General features: G+C 38.3%; 2 protein-coding genes across 2 annotated transcripts; one reads left to right on the top strand and one right to left on the bottom strand.

The window, feature by feature from the left end:
• Positions 1 to 3,411: 3,411 nt before the first annotated feature.
• On the top strand, positions 3,412 to 8,031 carry LOC139745562 (pancreatic alpha-amylase 2a5-like). The gene is made up of 4 exons (XM_071655956.1): positions 3,412 to 3,524; positions 4,381 to 4,604; positions 5,914 to 6,056; positions 6,490 to 8,031. Exons 1-4 carry the CDS (start codon positions 3,412 to 3,414, stop codon positions 8,029 to 8,031), a joined length of 2,022 nt encoding a protein of 673 aa, XP_071512057.1.
• Positions 8,032 to 9,362: 1,331 nt separating this feature from the next.
• LOC139745569 (cystine/glutamate transporter-like) lies at positions 9,363 to 20,246 on the bottom strand. Its single transcript, XM_071655963.1, has 11 exons — positions 19,766 to 20,246; positions 18,288 to 18,430; positions 17,981 to 17,987; positions 16,463 to 16,538; positions 15,077 to 15,121; positions 14,574 to 14,697; positions 13,869 to 13,972; positions 12,309 to 12,405; positions 11,407 to 11,556; positions 9,957 to 10,134; positions 9,363 to 9,430 (listed from the first exon to the last, which is right to left on the bottom strand). Exons 1-11 carry the CDS (start codon positions 20,244 to 20,246, stop codon positions 9,363 to 9,365), a joined length of 1,473 nt encoding a protein of 490 aa, XP_071512064.1.
• Between the last annotated feature and the right edge of the window lie 297 nt (positions 20,247 to 20,543).

Genomic DNA, 20,543 nt, shown 5'->3' with positions numbered 1-20,543 from the left:
GTCTATAGGGTCGAGCTCGTGGGCTTTGTTTGCCTAGTGTCGAGCCCATGCATGCGCCTTATTTGCCTAGTGTTTAGCTCGTGGACCGTATAGCTCGTGGGCCTATACTTCAATTTATATCGAGCTCGTGGATCTTGTTCATTTAGTGACTATAGCTCGTGGGCTGTATGACCTCGTGAGCTGCATAACTCTAGGACTGTATGACTAGTGGGCAGTATTACTCGTGGGCTGTGTGACTCGTGGGCTGTATAACTCGTGGGCTGTATGACTCGTTTGTGTTGAGTTTGTAACGTGCACCCTGATTACTCTTGCTCTGTAGTTCTTCCGTGATAATATTATGAGCGTCATTATTTTCGCTAAATAGCAATTATCATAGCAGTAGATATCCTCTTTTATTGATATCGCTTTTTTATAGAGCAGGGATCACTGATGAGACCAAAGTTCGATGTTTACGACGCATCCACTTTGTGCACCTCGGGACTGTTTTCGAAGGCCATCCTGACCCAGTTATGTAAGTGCCTTTTGGTGCCGGATTTGATTGTGGTCATTACTTAGCTTCATCACTTTGATAATAAGCAATGAAGACATGATAACGTTGTATAAAGGCTGAATGCTAGTCTCAACACCACACAGTAAAGAGTGTGAGATTGCATGCCTTGTTAGGTCTTGTATACTAGCACCTGGTTTGTTGACAGTTCGTTATTCCGAAGATTCGTTAATCCGACAATGAAAAAAGTTCGTTATTCCGAAGGTTCGTTAATCCGAAAATAAAACAAAAAAAAGAAGAAAGGTTCGTTATTCTAAAGATTAGTTAGCCCGAAAACGAAATTATGTTCGTAATTCCGAACGTTCGTTAGATTTTTTTTTTTTCTCTCTCTCTCATTTCTGGGATTAAGAACCTTCGGAGACGCTCGGAACAACACCTCAAATTTTCGGATCAACGAACCCTATTTCATTTTAGGATTAACAAACGTATAGGTGTATAGCGAATTTGCATGGTTCGGAATGACGAACCTTCGGAATAACAAACGTTATGTCATTTTTGGATTAACGAACTTTCAGAATTACGAACATTACCTGTTGATAGACAATAGTCTTTACTGTATTTATTGCATTACACCGATCGGTTTCTCTCTCTCTCTCTCTCCTCCCTCTCTCTCGCTATCAATCACAAAGGCGTATACCGAGACACATACTATAATTGATTGTATTCAATGTTGGTTGTTTTTTGTGCATGCTATGTCCGATATTTTCTTGTGTGCGAGAACAAAGAATGAATGAATCTCTTACTTGGGAAAAGAAAATTACTTCTTATTATCAAATAGGATAGATTCTGGCAATGAGACCGATTTGTTGTGCTTTATGGCAAACGCATATTTACCAAAAGTGTCGATTCTTTGTTTATATCAAGGATTTAAAATCTTAACCTCTGTAAAGAAGCTCCTGAACTACTGAAATTTTGTGAAAAGAAAACGTCGACTAAAAAAAAAAGCCCTAAGTGTCCTCTGTATCAATGAATCATTTGCTAAGTAATGATTTTTTTCCCCCGTGGAAGGGTGCGGATCTTCACGGACGTCATGATGACGATAACAGTATTAAAAACGCTTACATAGGTAGCTCATAACACATAACTTTGTATGTCGTTATGCGCTCGAGAAAAGGAACGATTATAACAGAATAAACAACTATAACGAATGAGAAGTGAAATAACAATCAATGGCTAATAACAAAGATCAAATAAAAACGACTAACCTTTTCTGATACTGTCTGACCGCAATAGACTAGTCTTATAAACCATGCTATAGGTGAGGTAGCAGGAGTGGTGTAAAAACCAGGTACTTCAATTCATCATTTGATAATACATTATTGAGAAGGAAAAAGTATGGAAGAGTAGGGGTGCCTGTATTGACTTTCTGTCAAGCGAACACATACTTTATAGAAATACACCTGCTGTTTGAAAACGTGTAATGTTAACTGACCTGCCCAGCAGTGTAAGCAAAGCAAGAGTGCAAATCAATGTTTCGCAACCCGCAGAAAGCAAATGATGTGTTTTGAGACATTATTATTCAAATCGATGCAATAGGAGTCGGTAAATGTTTAAAGTTACTTTTACTGAGCATTAATATCCTGAAGAACAATAACACAGTTGAATTCTATATAATTTCTGAGAGAGAGAGAATGCTTCAATAGTATAACTTTCATGTCAATAGCAATATGAACTATATGCAATGTTTATCTTTTCCTGTCTGAAACCATTCTGTATAGCACAGCTGAGTTCTAAATCATTTATGAGAGAGAGATAGAGAGAATGTTTCAATAGTGTAACTTTCATGTCAACAGCAATATGAACTTTATGCAATGTTTATTTTCTTCTGTCTGAAATCATTTTTATAGACTTACCTTTTGAAAAATATGTAGACCGAAGTAAAAAGTACAAATCAATGAAGTCACAGGCGAACCCTCTGTATGGACATTTTCCCGTCTGTGTGACTATTAAAAAAAAAAATGAAATAATGTAATAATGAATCAAAGTAAGTTCGAACTACCAGTATCCCTATGTTTGAACCTATATATTAAGTTGCGCTATATCAGTACTGCTCACTAAACCCTTTGAACTGTTCCTGGCTGTTTCTTGAGTCGGTTCTTTGGTAAGTAGTCCCCGTCTGTATGCAGTCTGTATGGAGTTTTAGCTTGCAACTCTACCATAGCTATAGGTTTCTATCTTAAATCATTATTAGCCGAAAAGTCCTTCTTTGTTTCTGTTTTTATCCATCTCCTCCTTTGGCGCTTTTTCTTCTTCGTTGTATATAGGCCGACATTAATTCATGTAGCACGTGTGTTTGCTGGGCTGGAGTACGGTAAAGAACTATCATATACACCCAACTAATTTGTCAATGTCGACTAAACACTGTAATAACGGCCCTGGAGTATTTGTTTCAAAGGCAACGGTTATTTCTGTCTTTGGACCATAATGCGCAGTTTCGTGCTCTGTTGCCATGTATTAAAGGCGCTATATTGATACATGTGCGTTTGTTAACTTGAACATGAATTTGCCGTGAGGACAGATAATTGATATTAATTACAATATAATTCAAAGACAATTTAACAATATATACACATTGTCTTGAGCTGTGTCTCTATCAAAGAAAGTTTGTTTATATTTGGATTGAAATATTGCAAAACTGATATTTAAGACTTTGTATTCAACGACAGCCACACATGCAGAACAAAATTTAAGATTGCGAATGTAACTTGAATTAATCTTGCGTTTTAAAGAAATACCCTGAACTTCAACAACAACGACAAATTAATTATCTACTAAAGTGTGACAAAAGCCTTGACTGGAGGTAATATTTTCTGCTGGTCCATAAACAGCAATGCAAGATGATCGGATCTTTGGCTATTTTCTCGATGCTAATTGGTTCCTGCCTGAGCCAATGGAATCCAAATACATTGGAGAATAAACAGACCATAGTACATCTTTTCGAGTGGAAATGGACAGACATTACCAAGGAATGCGAAAGGTACGTGAACCAGTGTTTTACTTCGCCCAAATTTTCTCAAAATTCTGGACGGCAAATTGAGACAGGAAACTTTCGACAAGTACGCTACAAGATGATGAAGAATATTAAAATGTCTGAGACACTTCACTGAAAAGAAATCCTTTGCTTCTCAGATGTGCACTTAAACTGTTCATAGCCTTCTGGTGAAACAATCCCCGGTTTTTGATATGACACGTGTGCACAGTTCATTGTTTCCGATGTTTCCTTCCATATAAATGCCAAAATTTTCTTTGATATTGCTTAATGTCCTGAGAAGTTTAGAGAAGTGCAAATGAGCATTTTCCATGTTTTCTGAGACCTGTTATATTGTATTGAATGCCCATTCGTGTCCTGTGCAGACAATGTTTTCGTTGTTGTTGTTATTTGAGAATATGACGGTTTCCGAAAGTCATTGTTAATTACCTTGACCCTGTTTAACCCTTTAACCCCGTTTTTAAGTAAGCGTTGTGAGTGATGATGTTGAACTCAACTTCAGATTTTGGTCCCAATCATTATTGTCACGGCATGAAAGTGAGATTTGCTACCCTGATGGGAGATTCAAGATAGATTTCGATAAGTGCTTATAGTGATCGTATTACGTTCTGCTTTCATTCTTTTTTTTTTAAGACTCGGCCTTTCTATTCACTTTGTGATGTGTTATCAACGCTTAAAATAAGAGAAATGTGATTAGGAGCAATGTATAATAACACTCCTGGGAGTTTTAAACCATTTATATGTATTTCATATGAGTTTAACTTCTTCTCTGTTCTTCACCTCATTTATAACTGCCATGTTTCCGCCTTGCATCTATACCTGTATCCCCTTTCCATTTTGATAGATTCCTAGGCCCCTATGGTTTCGGCGGCGTGCAGATTTCACCTCCCAATGAGCACCGTGTGGTGTTGGATCCCTTCAGACCCTGGTGGGAGCGCTACCAGCCGGTTAGTTACAAGCTGGACAGCCGGAGCGGCTCCGATGCAGAACTCCGAGACATGGTGAGGCGCTGCAACAACGTCGGAGTGCGAATCTATGCCGATGCTGTTATCAACCACATGGCGCAAGGTAACACCACTGAACTCAAAACTCTTTCCAAAACTGTTTCTCTTTCCAAATGTATGCCTCGTGTGAATGCAAATCTGTTTGCCGAAAGTCACGATCAGTTGAACTAACATTGGATGAGAATGGTGGTATATGCCTGATGGGTTGATTGTGGAGCCTTTATACTGCCGGGCTCGTTCACACTTACGCAAGTTCTTTCACCCTAACATCATTCTAGACTAATTCGAAATTTTACCAGGAAATGCCAGGTTATAGTATGAAGTAGGATAATGGTCAAGCCCTCCGGAAGAAACATGCTAGAATTATGATAAAAATCTACAAAGCTGTGATTCAAGGAAGAGTTCATGATTTCTGGGTCTTAGAACCTCCCCCAGAAGGTCAATGTCAAATTACTTGTGTTGATCCTAAGTGCATACGACATATCTGATAACATAAGAATATCACGAAATTTGGACAAATGAATATTGTAGAAGGGAGATGCTTCAGGTGGGTTAGAACACAGTATGAATCGAAATTTATACATGACTTGATGTGAGACTCAGAAAAACAAGATCTCATTTATGGAAAAGACCAGTCTTCTTTTTAGTTTGTTTTATTTCTATCAAAGCCTGATTACTCTTCTATCATACAAAAAAAAAAAAAAGGGAAGAAGAAGCAAGGCCGATTTTCCTAAAACCCAGATTACAGTGTACCTAACGGAATGAAGTTGCCGTTAACCAATTGATTCAAGAAGGCGTTTTGTTTTTTTCTCTCACTCGTGGTGACAATAGGCTTGTATCACTCAACAAGAGAGTGAGAGTAGAAACATATCACACCATAATAAAAGTCTTTCTTTCCTAAAAGAGGAAGGACTGTGTATACATGGTAAATATAAGAGCCTGTACGTACGAGATCAGACAGACTGTTAAGAGAAATATGAAACAATGTACACGTGTACAATGTGTGCCTTGATTTAATATATATATATATATATATATATATATATATATATACACCTTAAAGTTACAGTGTTCTAATCTCTGAGATTGTTTTCAAAAGTTCATAATTCTGTTATATACTGGTAACAATTTCATTTTCACCATTGTCGAGTGGCAAATACACCTTTGAATGTAAGCACCGGCTTCAAACGTGTCCCGCACATCTGGAAAATAAATTCTTGTCATGAAACACTTTGTCGCGATTTTAACTACTCGCACACCCTCCTTATTCACTATAGTGTCATCTATTTTCTTAATCTATCTATTTATTTATGTATTTATGTATTTATTTATTTATTTATCTATTTATTTATTTTTGCTTCATTCATTCTCAGGGTCTGGCATTGGTACGTCAGGGAGCAGATTTGGGAACAATAACTTTCCAAATGTTCCTTACAGTTCATGGGACTTCAATACGCACAGTGGAAAATGCAATACAGTGGATGGCGAAATTTCCGACTACACTAATATCTTTGAGGTGAGGTCAAAAAGTGAGAAACAAAATCATCTGGGAACAAGTAGTTTCATATTTGGTATTGGATTTTGAAACAATCATAGAATTTCCCTTACACAGAGAAAGTGTTATATATTCAATTCAGACATCATAATCCTGTAATAATGTCCTCGATACCTTTCACATGTAAGATGAAATCCATATCATCTTTTTTTTTTTCTGATTTCAAAACATTTGTTGCATCTGCTTTTATAACTACTAAGTATAGTGTTCATGTCGCTGGATGTGAATACAATTTGTATTTCATATCATAGCCTACGATAAAGTCAGGACTGTTTGGTAATTCCCTGTTCGATTATTCTTGTGAAGTCTTGGAATAAGCTTACTTAGGAATGGAAGATCAATTCATACGCCTTTATTACGATATGTTTTGTCCGTGACAATTTACGTGTTGCAGGTTAGGAATTGCAATCTGAGGGGCCTCCCAGATTTGGATACTGAAAAGGAATATGTTCGACTAAAAATCGCCGAGTACCTGAATAAACTAATTGACATCGGTGTAGCTGGATTCAGAGTCGATGCTTGCAAACACATGTGGCCCGTTGACCTGGGCGCAATTTTTGGCATGTTGAACGACCTTAACACAGACTTCTTTCCTTCTGGTAGTCGTCCCTTTATCTTTCAGGAAGTTATTGATCAGGGTGGTGAACCCATCAAAGCTAGCGAGTATACTCCTTACGGTCGAGTGACTGAGTTTAAGTACGGATTACATCTTGGTGAACGATTGAAATTAGGCCGGTATGAAATGAAACATCTGAAGAACTTTGGCGAGGCATGGGGAATGCTGCGAGATGACTTTGCTCTTGTCTTTGTGGATAACCATGACAACCAGCGAGGGCACGGTGGAGGGGGCAACATCATCACTCACGAAAATCCCCGTGAGTACAAAATGGCAACGACCTTTATGTTGGCCTACCCCTATGGCTTGACACGGCTCATGAGCAGCTTCAAATTTCATCACGACACTGACAAGGGCCCGCCATTAGACGACACCGGAAACACTGATTCTGTAACCATCAATCCTGACGGTACTTGCGGTGGGGATTGGGTCTGCGAACATCGCTGGAGGCAGATTAGGAACATGGTTGGTTTTCGCAACACCGCCAATGGTCAGGGCCTCTCCAACTGGTGGGACAATGGACATAATCAGATCGCATTCGGTTGTGGAAATAAAGCATTCTATGTTCTGAATGCAGACACGCACCCATTGTCTGAATGGCTGTACACCGGTCTTCCAGGCGGCGAGTATTGTAACATCATTCTGGGAGATTTCAATTCAACTTCAGGCTCTTGTAGTGGACCTACAATCAATGTTGACAACAGTGGTTTCGCACACTTCAATGTCGACGTCGGTGATGACCCTATGGCAGCTATTCACATTGACGCCCGCTGTTGGGCACGCACTGTCATATTTGTGCACAAAGAGGCGATTTCTGGACAGGACTTGTTCATCAGGGGAGGAGCCAACCATCACGCTCGTGGCATTCCTATCTCACACAACATTGGTGGGAGCAATGAAAAGTTCAATTCTTGGAAGTCAGGTGATGATTTTCTCGATTGGAACGGAGCTGAAATCGACCAAGGGAGCTATCGTGGCTCCTTCGCCGAAGGCACCCCTCTTGTATGGACCACCAATGATCCTAAAAAAGCATCCAACGTGCAGTCCGACGGCTACGGCTACACCCCACTGAACGAATGGGGTGAGCATTACTGGATGGTAGACTTTGCTATGAACTGTGATGAGACCAAGGACGGGTGGTTCGATCTCAAGGCGTACATCCAGAACGGCGATGGCTGGGAGAGCGATCTCTCCCAGGGCTCTTGTAGGGGTTCTGCAGGTGGGACCAAGCCATACTCGAGTGTCAATCACTCTGCACGATGCGGCTTCGTCAATGTTTTCGAATTCGGCTCGGACACTTGTATTATCAATCATTTTTAAACCTTGCTCTGTATTATGTGACTTTAAAATCTTACAGAAGTTCATACAGTCATAACTGGCAATATCATGGTCAGCAATCACATGTACAACTGTGCCTGTGCCCTCGTCGAACAAAATCTTCGACCTACCATAAGCCGACATAATGAGATGAACGCTTAGACATACATATATTTGTTAGATGATTACACTCATCACATTTTCGTCATTTTCTTCAACATTCTTTGTCATTTTCATTTGTCCCTCGTAAAGTTCTCTATTGCCTCCTTCCACAAATGTATCATTCAATAAGATATGTTCGCTACAAAAACTAGAATACGTTCTAGGTTTAACTTGTGCTTTTCGAACGTCATTGCGAAGTGTTCATGCGGATGTCCACCACTAACTTATGTGATGATGAACCGCTCTTCATAATATATGGCCCTTAATTGTAATTACTTACAACTTGAATACGGAGATGCACGCCATGCTGAAATAAAAATGCCGACGAGATGGGGGCAAGTGATTAGACTCAACACACCTTATTTTTCTTCGTTCATTGCCATTTCCGCTTGTTTCATACAGTTTCCTATATACTGCTTTCTTTCACAACTTGCCATTCCGCAGATACCACTCAATAAATTGGGCGCAAGATAAGGGACTTGTGGGTTTTCGTTAAGCCCTACCATCAGCGCAAATTGTTTAAAATAGGGTCCATTGTCTGGGTAAACAAAATATGACGAAATATATATTCGCAGTACGTCGCAAAAAGCCAGATGTAGCATGCCAAAGCCGGCTGACATTTATTCTATTAACACAACAGGAAACGTGATAGCGCTGATTCAACCATTTACCAACATCAAACAATATACATGTACCAGCGTGTTCGATACAAGACAAATTTTAGCAAACATGTACTTATGTGGAGTTATCCGTGAAGATATCCAGGGGCCGTTGGTTTTGGAAGGGTCAAGCTAGGTAAAGCTGATGTCACAAATATATATCAAATACAAGTGTTTCAATAATTGATCTTTAAATGAAATGATCTCCTTTAATTTGGCAAACGCAATGTAAGCAATTTACTTGCAAACAACCCTTACTAGTCCGTAAGTGATGCCTTTGACTCATCTTGGTACATCCTCCTTGAAGGCCATTCCTTCTGATAATAGCATGACCGTCTCGGCCGTGGTTGATATACCATACAAGACCATTATGGATGTGGATTATGACTGCATCAGCAAGCCAATACAATAACAAACTGAAGAAACTTGGCAACCCAATTATGATTTTGAGACAGGACCGAGGTCTTATTGGATATCTTAAATTTCGCCGGATGGCGAGTTTGGCTCATGGATTCAGATCTCGGATTCGGGTTCAGGAGGCACGACGCAGAGGAGCTGCTGGAGGAAAATCGTCGCCCGATCTAAAATTGAAACACACACAAACAGGAAGGATCCTTATCACAGTCGCACACAAAGAGAGGTACGTGTTGGTCTACAGAGGCTACTCGTCAATTAGGTGATTAACTGTTGAGCTCAATAATATTACAAAGTCCAGCAAGAAAATAATATCATCATCGTGTGCCATAAAATCTCATCACACACGAAAAAACTTTAGTTCATGTGCTGTAGATCAATGTGCTTCTGGATGCTATAGATCTGCTATTGGTAAAATGTGCTGGTTTGGAATTCTGCTTTAACGGTATCTCTGGTGAACAGACAAGTCATTCCCGAGGGTAAATATCACTCCTTCCCAGCTCGACATTGGTCCATTTATAAACCTTTTATTCGTTTATGACTTTAAATAATAATTTTAAAAGTGCCAAATAAATGTTCATACTACCGACACTGTGTTCTAATGCTCTGTCACACTTGTGACAATGTCCACCAAGTATAATATGGTTTACATGGTTTAACATGGTTTAAGGAACCAAGGAAAGATGCACTAACCCATGCCTTGGTTGAACCAGATTGGTTTATTCTCCCACCAGACAAAGATGTAATAGACAGGTATTCCACCAAAGAAGATTGCCAGACCTATCCCACAATCCACTGGACTGCTGTAGAGAGACATGACAACGATGAACATGCAGCACAGGAAGAATACAACAGGGATCACCAGAGGCACCTGCAAAAGAAGAAAGTCAAATTGTTGAACAGGTGAATACCACCCAAATCTCGTTGTCCAAACTATGCGAGTTCAAGTAGAATTGTTTAAAAGGTTCACAAGCCATGCAGGATGAACAATAATTATTACCAATAAGTAAGTGGTGATGACTGATGAGGCCATCACATACATTTTACGATTATCACAATTTACAATAATCACGATGGTTAATAAAAAAAGAAATAGTTTACGTAAACAACTTCGGCAAGTCGGTTTTCTTCATAATCATGATGATAATAATAATGATAATAAAAAAAATAATGGAGTCTTTTAATGCGCCATGTCTGTCACATAGGGTGAGACCTCCTTTCACATTGCTTCATTTGGAAAGACCCACGATCGAAAAGAAACGCAGGAGTTAGTGAAAAAAAAAAGAGTTAATGAGGTCTCCATGCATTCTCAGTTTCAAAGGCAATGAGTTGCAGAGAGAAGAGCCAGACTGAGTGAAAGCTCTGTTGCCCCATGAATGATGAGTACGGGGAACTCGAAGGGTATGCGCAGTGGATGAACAAAGAAATCTAGTTGGTTTGTACTTCTGGAATAGTTTCTGAAGGTAGCTTGGCGCTGTGCCATGTAGTGAACCGACAATTAGGATCAAGATCCTGCAGAGAATTCGCTTGTCAATTTATGGAGGACATGAGAGATGTGTGGAGTGTTCTTCGTGAGAGTTACTAATCTAGCGGCAGAGTGTTGGATCAGCTGTAGGCGATGTATTTGGTAATCTGGAAGGTTTATCAAGTTCACATTTGCAAAGTCAAGACGAGAAGATATAAGAGAGTGAACCACGCATTCAGTTGTCTTTGGAGTGAGATACTTGCGAATGTGCGATAAATTTCGCAACTGAAATCTCCCTCCTCTGTAAAACAGTGGAAATGTGGAAAGTCATATGAATCAATGACAACACTCAGGTTTCAGCATGTTTCCTTAGAGTGTATATCCAACTCCGATTAATATGATAAGCAAAGGAGACACCTTCAGTCATGAGATATAATGAGATATCATTATATCAATTTCCCTTTGTTTCATTTTAGTCAGTCTAGAAACGAACTAAAGTCTTTTTTTTTGGGGGGGGGGTAGTTCCCAGGACAATAGCAAGATAGATTTAACCTGTACTGGATTTCTAGCAGGTTTATGATGGACTGTAGGCTTAATGACAAATTCTACATATTCTTTACATTTCATTTAGCAATTAATGTGCAAAATGGATGGATTGCAACGTATCGTAGAACAAACCTTAAATGGTCGCTCTAGTTCCGGACGCTTCCATCTAATATAGGGGACAATGGAGCACGTCGCAGCGACAGTGATCCATGTAGTTATACTCAAGAAGTTGATCAAACTGTACACGTCACTGCTCATTATCATAAGCACACAAATAGGCATCTGCGAAAAACAAAGAGCATATTGTAAGCAAGAAAATGCCATATGAGAACAAATTTGGCTACGTCTCAGTTTCATTCATTTCGATTTGACATTCATCCTACGTACGTACAGGGGGTATAACAGTGGCGACATGTTCGATTAATCGAATTTACCTCTTAGTAATGAGATGTTGGCAAACTGTACAAGATTCTCATTCCGATAACCTGTTATGGTTTTACGATTAACGAAATTCGTGATGTTAAAGAAAGACACTTATGTGAAGAAATACAAGGACAAATTGATTTGATTCAACGTATGTGTACATGTATAGTGCATGTACAATGATAATGCAGGTACCAATAATATAATTCAAATCAAATATTTCAACATTTTACTCAATCCACATACTTATTTGGATTTTGTTACCTTTTAAGTCCAGTAAGAGTAACGATTATACAACACTAATGAAAGTAGAGGCTACACGATGATTTATCATTGATTGCTATTAAAGCATCGCTGTCATCACTGCAATCGGCAGTACATGTACTCTCATCGTAATCAGTCTTGAGTTTACATAATAGACAATACCTTATGAGCACAGAATGAGTCTGTTGAAGCGTACCACTTCAAAGATTAAACCACAAATAATTGTATGGAATAAGCTATATGGACGTTGCGCTCCTCATATGCAATTTATTTCATATGAGGAGCGCAACGTCCACACAAGGTACGAACACAGAAGTTATCCTGGAAGAAAAACTATTGTTCGTCACCATGACAACAGCAGCAGGTAAAGGTGTCTTCCTGTCCACGTGTATCATAGAGGCAATAGAAGGCATCATTCCTTCCCGAGACGCAACCAACAAAAATCTATCATTAATCAAAACAGAATGAAGAACACAAATTGGATATTTCTTAGTTTTCAAATATATCTGAAATGACAAAGAAAATAATTATTTACTTAGCTTGAATATAAAGGGAACTGCTCTTCAGGTTCTATTTCTTTCTTCTTCTTCTTCTTCTTCTTCTTCTTCTTTGGGGAGAGGGGATGGGGAACTTCTTTCATTATCGTACGTACGAGAATTGTTCTATCATTCCCATTCTTTAATAATGCAGAAAGATTTTGTTAATGTATTTTTTACAATCTATTCGGATATCAAAATAATTGTTCTCTTCTAATGTGATCATATGCTATGGTGTTGTTGCAGCGTACATACTCGAGCAGGATTCGAATCTACGACCTCCTGATCACTGGACGGGCGTCTTATCCACTAGGCCAACGAGCTCCGGCCCGACAGTTAGTGTTGTCCGGAGATTAGGAGGTCGTATGTTTAAATCCTGCTCGCGTATTTAGGGGAGACCGGGTCTAGTTGTTACACGGGCAAGTTGTTACACTGTCATTTTCTCTATTATGATGAAAAGATGGCGTTATACAAGTAATATCAAATCAAAACGTATAGCCAACGATCTCTGCATGCGAAATCTGGCGTTGCCTGGACGTCACATGTAGAAGGTAGGTCCAAAAAACACTTTTTTACCTCTCCGAGTAAAATTTTGAAAAATTCGATTTTTCTTTATTACACCAAATCCATTCTTCTCCAGTAAGTGATGAGTATGTGGTTGAAAGAAGCGTGTTTTGGCTGTCTTTTGGTGAAAGTAGCAACACGTGATGTTTGATTGTTTATTGACCAAACGTGTGAAAAGTTTTTGAAAACGCACTGGGTCAAGTTGTTACAACAACTTGACCCGTCTGGAGAATGGAGTGGTGTAACAACTTACCCCAATGCACTTTCAATGGAATTTATGGTTATATATATATATATATATATATACACACATACACACACACACACACACACCCACATACTTAACACACTCATACACCCCAGCATAGGCTAACATGCACACCCAGACAGGTTAATATTAAAAATTACCTAACACGTCAGATCTGCATTACCCGATTTGAGTTGACTTTCTACGGTGTAACAAAGTACCCCATGTGCTGTAACAACTTACCCCAACATCGGGGAAAGTTGTTACAAAATTTTGTGTTTATTGATTACGTAATATCTTGTTTATATTATCTGGACTTCCAAAGTTTGTACTGTTTTTAAGTAAAGGAAGAAATAAGGTATCCTCAAAGCAAAAATGAAGCCGATTCCTCTATTCGTTTTTTGTACAGACCTAAAAATGTGAAAATTGTAACAACTAGACCCGGTCTCCCCTACGCCCACGATTTTTTTTTTTGTCATGGCTATATATAATAGTACTACAATGACGAATATTCAGTGCTTATTTACGTCGATGTAGGGCAATTTGTCAGTCAGTGGTACCTTGAAAAGGAGAAGATTGTACCATTTACGCTTCCAAGGCAAGACAAAGCCACACCCAAGCTCATTGTCCACGAGAAACTTCCAAAAACATGTTGACCAAATTCCTAATGAAAATCGAAAAGAATAAAGATAAAAAACAACAAATCACTAAAATATTCGTTGTAGATAATTATGTTGCCTGTGGAAACAACACTGTGGATGCAATGATAGAACCACAAAGCATCCAATAAAAGTAAGGCCCATCTCACACAAATAGAGATAGATTAATCATAATAATAATTAATATAATAAATAAACAATTGCAGACTACAGAGATATTGTTTCCATTTCGTCATAATGACAAAGTGGATGGGGGCATTCTCATCCTAATCGCATATCTGTATCTTTTGCGTTTGTTTCATTTCCCTTCACTTCCAAAAGGATTTTAAAAACTATCTGGCTCACGGTTGTTTTTCATTGAGCCCGTATATCGATTTACAGCATAAAATAGCACATGCAGCAGAAAAGAAATATATTATATTCACATATTCAAAATGTAAAAGAACAAGAGATAGAAGTTACGGGTTAAATATTTTAGAATGAATTATCAAAGTTGCTTTTTAAAAACTCTGAAAATCACAATTCATCTGAATAAACGGAGTTTTGGAATGTAAAAATGCGCTGTCGGATTATAGTGGCATGAAACAAACAAAAATGTCTATGTACCTGAGCTACTGAAGTGGAAGATAAAACTTCTTCAGCAGATAAAACCGTAAAGTAAGCGACATTCACCAGCAAGTATACAGTCGTTACTATCGTCATAGATATAACGACAGCTTTTGGGATCGTTCTGAAAAAAAAATCAAGAACCAAAACAAGGGTTAAAATATTGCGTATCAAGGAGAAAATGGAGGTATTCCCATATTAGCTCATCGAATAGTCTGAAAAATATTAATCTTGTAGTGTAAACGGTCATGATTAACGAGGTTGAAGTGTTCCAGTTAACTGGCAATAATAATTGCAGTAATAGTAGTAGTAGTAGTAGTAATGATAATAATAATAGTAGCAATGATAATAATGATGATAATAACGACAGTAATAATGAAGAAATTCTCTTACTCAATCCCCTTCGCTGTTGTTATCATCCATATTAAAGAAACAGATGACACTGAATGATTCATCTAAAACAGGAGTTACTGACCATGAGATGTTCAGGTAAGTTTAATTACCTTGAAGGATCTATAATTTCCTCAGTCACTATAAGCAGATATCTCCTATGATGATGAAACAAAGAAATATTGACTGGTTTAGTACCATCTTGGAGCAGAGCTATTGACATATACATAGCCATTGTATGAAAAGCAAACTATTTTCAAACTGTAAATAATCATTCGCTTTTGTTTCTTCGTAATTGCTTCATCGGCAGAAAACCAGTTACACGCACACAGACACACACAGACACACACACACACACACACACATATATATATATATATATATATATATATATATATATATGTGTGTGTTATTCATCAATCAAATTATATAGACTAACATTTCATATTATTATCTGGAAGATATGATTCCTTTTTATCTGTTTATTTCAACATAATTATTTTGACAGGATAACAAGATTCGCACGTGAGTGCTGTTTTACATCAAGGTCCTGAACAATCCAAATAGGCCTATAAGAATGTAAACTCACATTGCATAAATATAAAAAAAAAACTGTGAAGGAGCAACACGCCCAGTTGAAGTCAGTTGTAACCGGATGTACAAAACAATTACAAAACATATACGTATGTAAAAAAAAAGTAAAAATAAAGTTGTATATACAATCAAGCCACTAGCGTACAATATGACCTTAAAACTCTTCCAGCAGGAACTTGAATTCGCACAATAATCAATAGAAAAGCAAAAATAGGTGCCTGTATAAAAGTTAACAATGAAAAGATACAAACAGTCATACACACTAAAATCAAACATCAAAAAGACAAGTATAAGAAGGATGTCCAAATCACATATTCAAGCACTCATGCACACAAACACCATACAATATACATTGTACGGCAAAAATTGGCTCATATAAACGGGTATAACAGAAAGAAAGTGTAATGCTATACTAGAGCGGGGCGTTAAATGAAATCAGTGAAATGCATTTTCTTATACAATTCTTTAAAAGTTGATAGTGACGTTGATTTCTTCAAGACATTTGGTAGTGAGTTTCATTCCTTTCTTCCTGCATGTCTAAAGCCGCTTTTAAAATTCTCTACTTTGGGTTTAGGTGGTACCACATTCAACGAATCAGCTGCTTTTGTATCAAACCCATGCCTGTCAAAATCATCCCAATATCATTGCATATTTGGGTTGGGGCTTGTCCGTGGATGCATTTATACATGAGCGTTCACACACACAAAAAAAAATAATGATAATTCCTTCTGCTTTCAAATGATTGTACATTCAAAACCTTGATAATCGCATTCCCATTTCCAGTTTCGTAAACAAATCATATCACAACTCTCCATATACGAAGATTCACAATACTTGTTTTATGTGTGCAATGTGATTGGAGTTCACTCTAAACATCCGCAGATAATGTAATAAATTGAACGTACCAGCCAGAATAGGCGAACAGTCCAGAGTAAATGGCAAGCGGAAACGATCTGAAGTTGAATTCGGATGGATCAAATGCTTTTGCAATAATTCTCTGTGTTGCCTGAAATGAAAATATTACTTTTTTTTTGCTGAGATTTGACTTGATATTGAGATTTCATGAAATGAATACAGAAAACGAAGGACGATATTCTGTGCAGCTGGTGGTTGACGGTCAGTTTGATCATGAGTTTAAACGAGTGTCAGTTTGATCATGAGTTTGAACGATAGTCAGTTTGATCATGAGTTTGAACGATAGTCAGTTTGATCTTGAGTTTGAACGAATGTCAGTTTGATCATGAGTTTGAACGATAGTCAGTTTGATCATGAGTTTGAACGAATGTCAGTTTGATCATGAGTTTGAACGAATGTCACGTCAACAGTAAGTGAAACGATCTCATGCACATTTTGGATGTGGAAAAGTTCCAACCGAAAAGTAAGACGATACGTTTACAATGTTCCAAGTTACGCAAAAACAAACTGAATTTCTTGATTTCTCATTCACTCTTCAAACTAGTTGAAAATCTTATATCCGAACTTGACAACAGAGCAGGGCGGCATATTCCTCCTTCATGAAAGAGTTTTTTTTTTATATTTAGAATTGAAATTCAGAGATGGTGCGCACCTTATCTGGAATAATAATCGTCGATTTGTTTTTTTCAATCGAAAAATTCCCCGCTGCGTAAATCATGTAAATATTGTCATAGGAAGGGTCATTCTGTAAAAAAAAGTGAAAATAAAATCAAATTGGGAGTGTCATAAACTACATCAGAATACCTCCCCCCCCCCCCCCCCCCCTTCTCCCATGGTCCGATATTTCCTAGCCCCGAGCCGTCTGCTTCACATCTTAGTCATGAAAGACAGTGACTATACCGGGTGTCCCAAAAAAAGCGGAACGGTGGATTTTCAGTATCTTGCGGTCTAAAAGTTATATATCTTTTGACATCATTAGAAAGAGCATCTTCCGTAGAAGACTATGATACCAAAATCATCAAATTTGGTTCAGTACTTTTTATTCTACGCCAATTTCTGAAAATGCAGTCATTGTCAAATTTCGCCGGATTTTTGCGACTTATGAGATAATAATTAAAGTGCACTACGCGATCCATACGGTGAATATTGTGTAAGCTCGGTGATCCGTGTCAACAAAAGATACAGCTTTCACATTGGGAAACCCGTGTGTGTGTGTGTCTGTGTGTGTGTGTGTGTGCGCGCGAGCTCCCAATATGAAAGCGTTATCTTTTGTTGACATGGATCAACGAGCTTACACAATTCACCGTATGGAACGCGTGTCGCACCCAAATTATTATCTCATAAGTCGCAAAAAATTGAAAATGACTGCATTTACAAAAATTGGCGTAGAATAAAAAGTGCTGAACCAAATTTAATGATTTTGGTATCATGGTCTTCTGCGGAAGATGCTCTTTCTAATAATGTCAAAAAATGTATCACTTTTAGAACGCAAGGTACTGAAAATCCACCGTTCCGCTTTTTTTGGGACACCCGGTATACAGGTATTGACCGAAATCATGATGTCGTTTAAAAATAAAACACAAAACTGGGACGACAGTAATATCAATAACTATTAATAAGACAATTTTGTCGATTTTGACAGAAGAGCTTACAATGAAATTTTGTGGTTGTGTGTGACGTTTCTGGAGAGTAAGCACTGCTGCTAATCCTACTACACTATAAATTATCAAGGAGCACTAAACAGCAGTAAAAAACAACCGTTAACCGCTACATTACCCTATTCTGTGCTTTTCATCGTTTAACTTGAATGAAGGCAAAGCGTAAAGAATTACCCTGGGCAAGTTTAATCATGCCTGCAATGATGATTGCAACCAAAGCCAAGAGTTTTGCGATCGTCATCAGAACGTTTATAAAACGACTTCCAGGTACACTGATGCTGTTTGAAAACACCATTCCGCCTACAGAAAAAGAAAGTACTGCATCCATTATTTCATTTTATAGAATTCAAATAGACTTTATATAGAATATGGTACATCAGACATTTAGCCAGAAGGAACGAAACATGAAATATGGTATATATATATATATATATATACGTATACTGACAGCAATGGACTTAACCAGAACATGGCGGGGCGAGTGCAGGGACACTTAAATATATTGCACACAAAACTTGCACACAAAACAAAAACGAGAGACGTTGCTGCGATGTTGAGTTGCAACCCCTTTAATTGAGCTTTCGGGCTGATTGCTCCTCTTCAGAATCTCCAATGACAATGTGTAACAACAACAACAATTTAAACTAAACTTGAACGAAGCAAAGTCAAATTAAGACCAAACAGCAGTTTGACATTAATTAATCAACATGCATCCAACAACATGGTTCTTTCGGTATTCGCAATAACGTAATTCAGATTCAAATGAACTCGGTCGCGTTCTGCTATGTAAAATTTCTCAAGTCCTGAAAAGGGTAGGTTACACTGTCGATAGCGTAATTGGTAATGAAGACACCTAATGTGAACAAGCACACAACTTCTCGCTGGTTTCCCCTTTCCATCGATATTATCATTATTATTATTATAAAGCACAACTTTCTCATGAGTATATTGTATGAAATATATGTACCGAATCGGGGATTTTCGCCTTCACGGGAGATTTGTTTGATAACGTTTAATAAAAGAAAGCTTATTATCCTCTTTGCTTGTTTTTTTTTTTTCATTTTACATCTAAGATTCTCATGATTAATGGTTGGCAGAAAGTGACAAACTGATGTTTTAAAAGGGATTTTTTTTAGAATTTGAATTCTTATAACAGCTTATTTCAGGCAAAGCGTCAACACTAAAGAGGCTTCCCTGGATAGTGAGGAGCACGTACGTTATTCTTATTTCAGGCAAAGTTCATACCATTATCGAACCGTTAATCTTTGCTGACCAACTTGTATACTGAATGATGCATTAGAATAGAACATCCCCTCCCCACACACACACACGCACACCTACGCGCGCGCGCACACACACACACACACACTCACGTCAGACTTGCATAAATCGTTCAGCCTTATGGGCATTTTTGTTTTAATCTTCATTTTACATGGTCTAAGATGGTCACTGACAGTATGCCCTGGTCTACTTCAACCATATAACTTAGACTTTTTGGACTACCAGTATTGTTAAGCAGTGTATTCATTAAAGAAACGTAAAAGAAGGAACAAGATCGTCATGTTGAGTATGCATACAGGTCTGTGTTCATTCACACTAAACCATTTATGTCAGCTAGCAGGTCAAGATACGTACCCAACATGACCATGGCTACAAGTCGTGTTGATGCCTCTGGGACCGGGCAGTCAGAATAAAATATCAGGAGAATGTTGGCAGCGAATGTTAGGCTAACAACGGACAAGGATGCGCATCTCAAAACTAAAAAGCTGAAGGCATTTAGAAAGGCAGGAATTGTACCGTAGACTTCAAGGAGAAAGGAGAAATCTCCACCGGAAACAGAAAAAGTCGTCCCAAGCTCGGCGTAAGTTAGAGCCCCGAGTATGGACAAAATGCCACAGAACACCCAGATGAGTAGAGCCCATCCTATTCCTCCCGAGTAGGCTAGGACACTGGTAGGAGAAATGAAGATTCCCGATCCTATTATCACTCCTACTATAAGAGATATGCTGTCAAGTAACGTGACTTGACGAGACAAACGGACAGAATCATCCTCTGAAAGATTCAAAGCTGATTTTTCTTCTCTTCTATCGCTGTTTTTGGATCGATGTTGAGCCATTTTAGAAGTAATGCTTGCCGATCTTTGTAGTGCCTTCTGGTCTGTACATAGTCTGAATGATCGAATGAGTCTGTTAGATATTTCATGTTTGATTTAACAGCTCGGGTATCCAGTTTATGCAGGGCAACAAAATTATTTTACTGCGTGGGGGGGGGGGGGGGGGGGAGGGGTTGCTGGCGGGGGCGGGGATTGTGCTGTCGGGTGTTTAGGTGAACGGCTTTTTTACTGACACTCACCCCGCAAATTCGGAAACCTCAAATGAAACTTTTTTTTTTCCGGTACTTTCTTTTTTCATAA

The sequence above is a fragment of the Diadema antillarum genome, unplaced genomic scaffold (assembly GCF_040938485.1).
Source record: "Diadema antillarum isolate AM-2024a unplaced genomic scaffold, OU_Dant_1.0 seq00001276_RagTag, whole genome shotgun sequence".
In the NCBI taxonomy this organism is placed as follows: domain Eukaryota; kingdom Metazoa; phylum Echinodermata; class Echinoidea; order Diadematoida; family Diadematidae; genus Diadema; species Diadema antillarum.
Note: the sequence above shows the minus strand (reverse complement) of the source record. Positions and strands in the feature narration are given on the sequence as shown.

Bases quoted from the DNA above. Each gene is read 5' to 3' on its own strand.
- LOC139745562 (XM_071655956.1), top strand. From the start codon at position 3,412: ATGCTAATTGGTTCCTGCCTGAGCCAATGGAATCCAAATACATTGGAG. The intron at 3,525-4,380 runs GTACGTGAACCA...CCATTTTGATAG, and splicing joins ATTACCAAGGAATGCGAAAG to ATTCCTAGGCCCCTATGGTT. The intron at 4,605-5,913 runs GTAACACCACTG...ATTCATTCTCAG, and splicing joins TATCAACCACATGGCGCAAG to GGTCTGGCATTGGTACGTCA.
- LOC139745569 (XM_071655963.1), bottom strand. From the start codon at position 20,246: ATGGCTCAACATCGATCCAAAAACAGCGATAGAAGAGAAGAAAAATCA. The intron at 14,698-15,076 runs GTAATTAAACTT...TTTTTTTTTCAG, and splicing joins GAAATTATAGATCCTTCAAG to AACGATCCCAAAAGCTGTCG. The intron at 11,557-12,308 runs GTGACGAACAAT...TGTTTTTCGCAG, and splicing joins TACCTGCTGCTGTTGTCATG to ATGCCTATTTGTGTGCTTAT.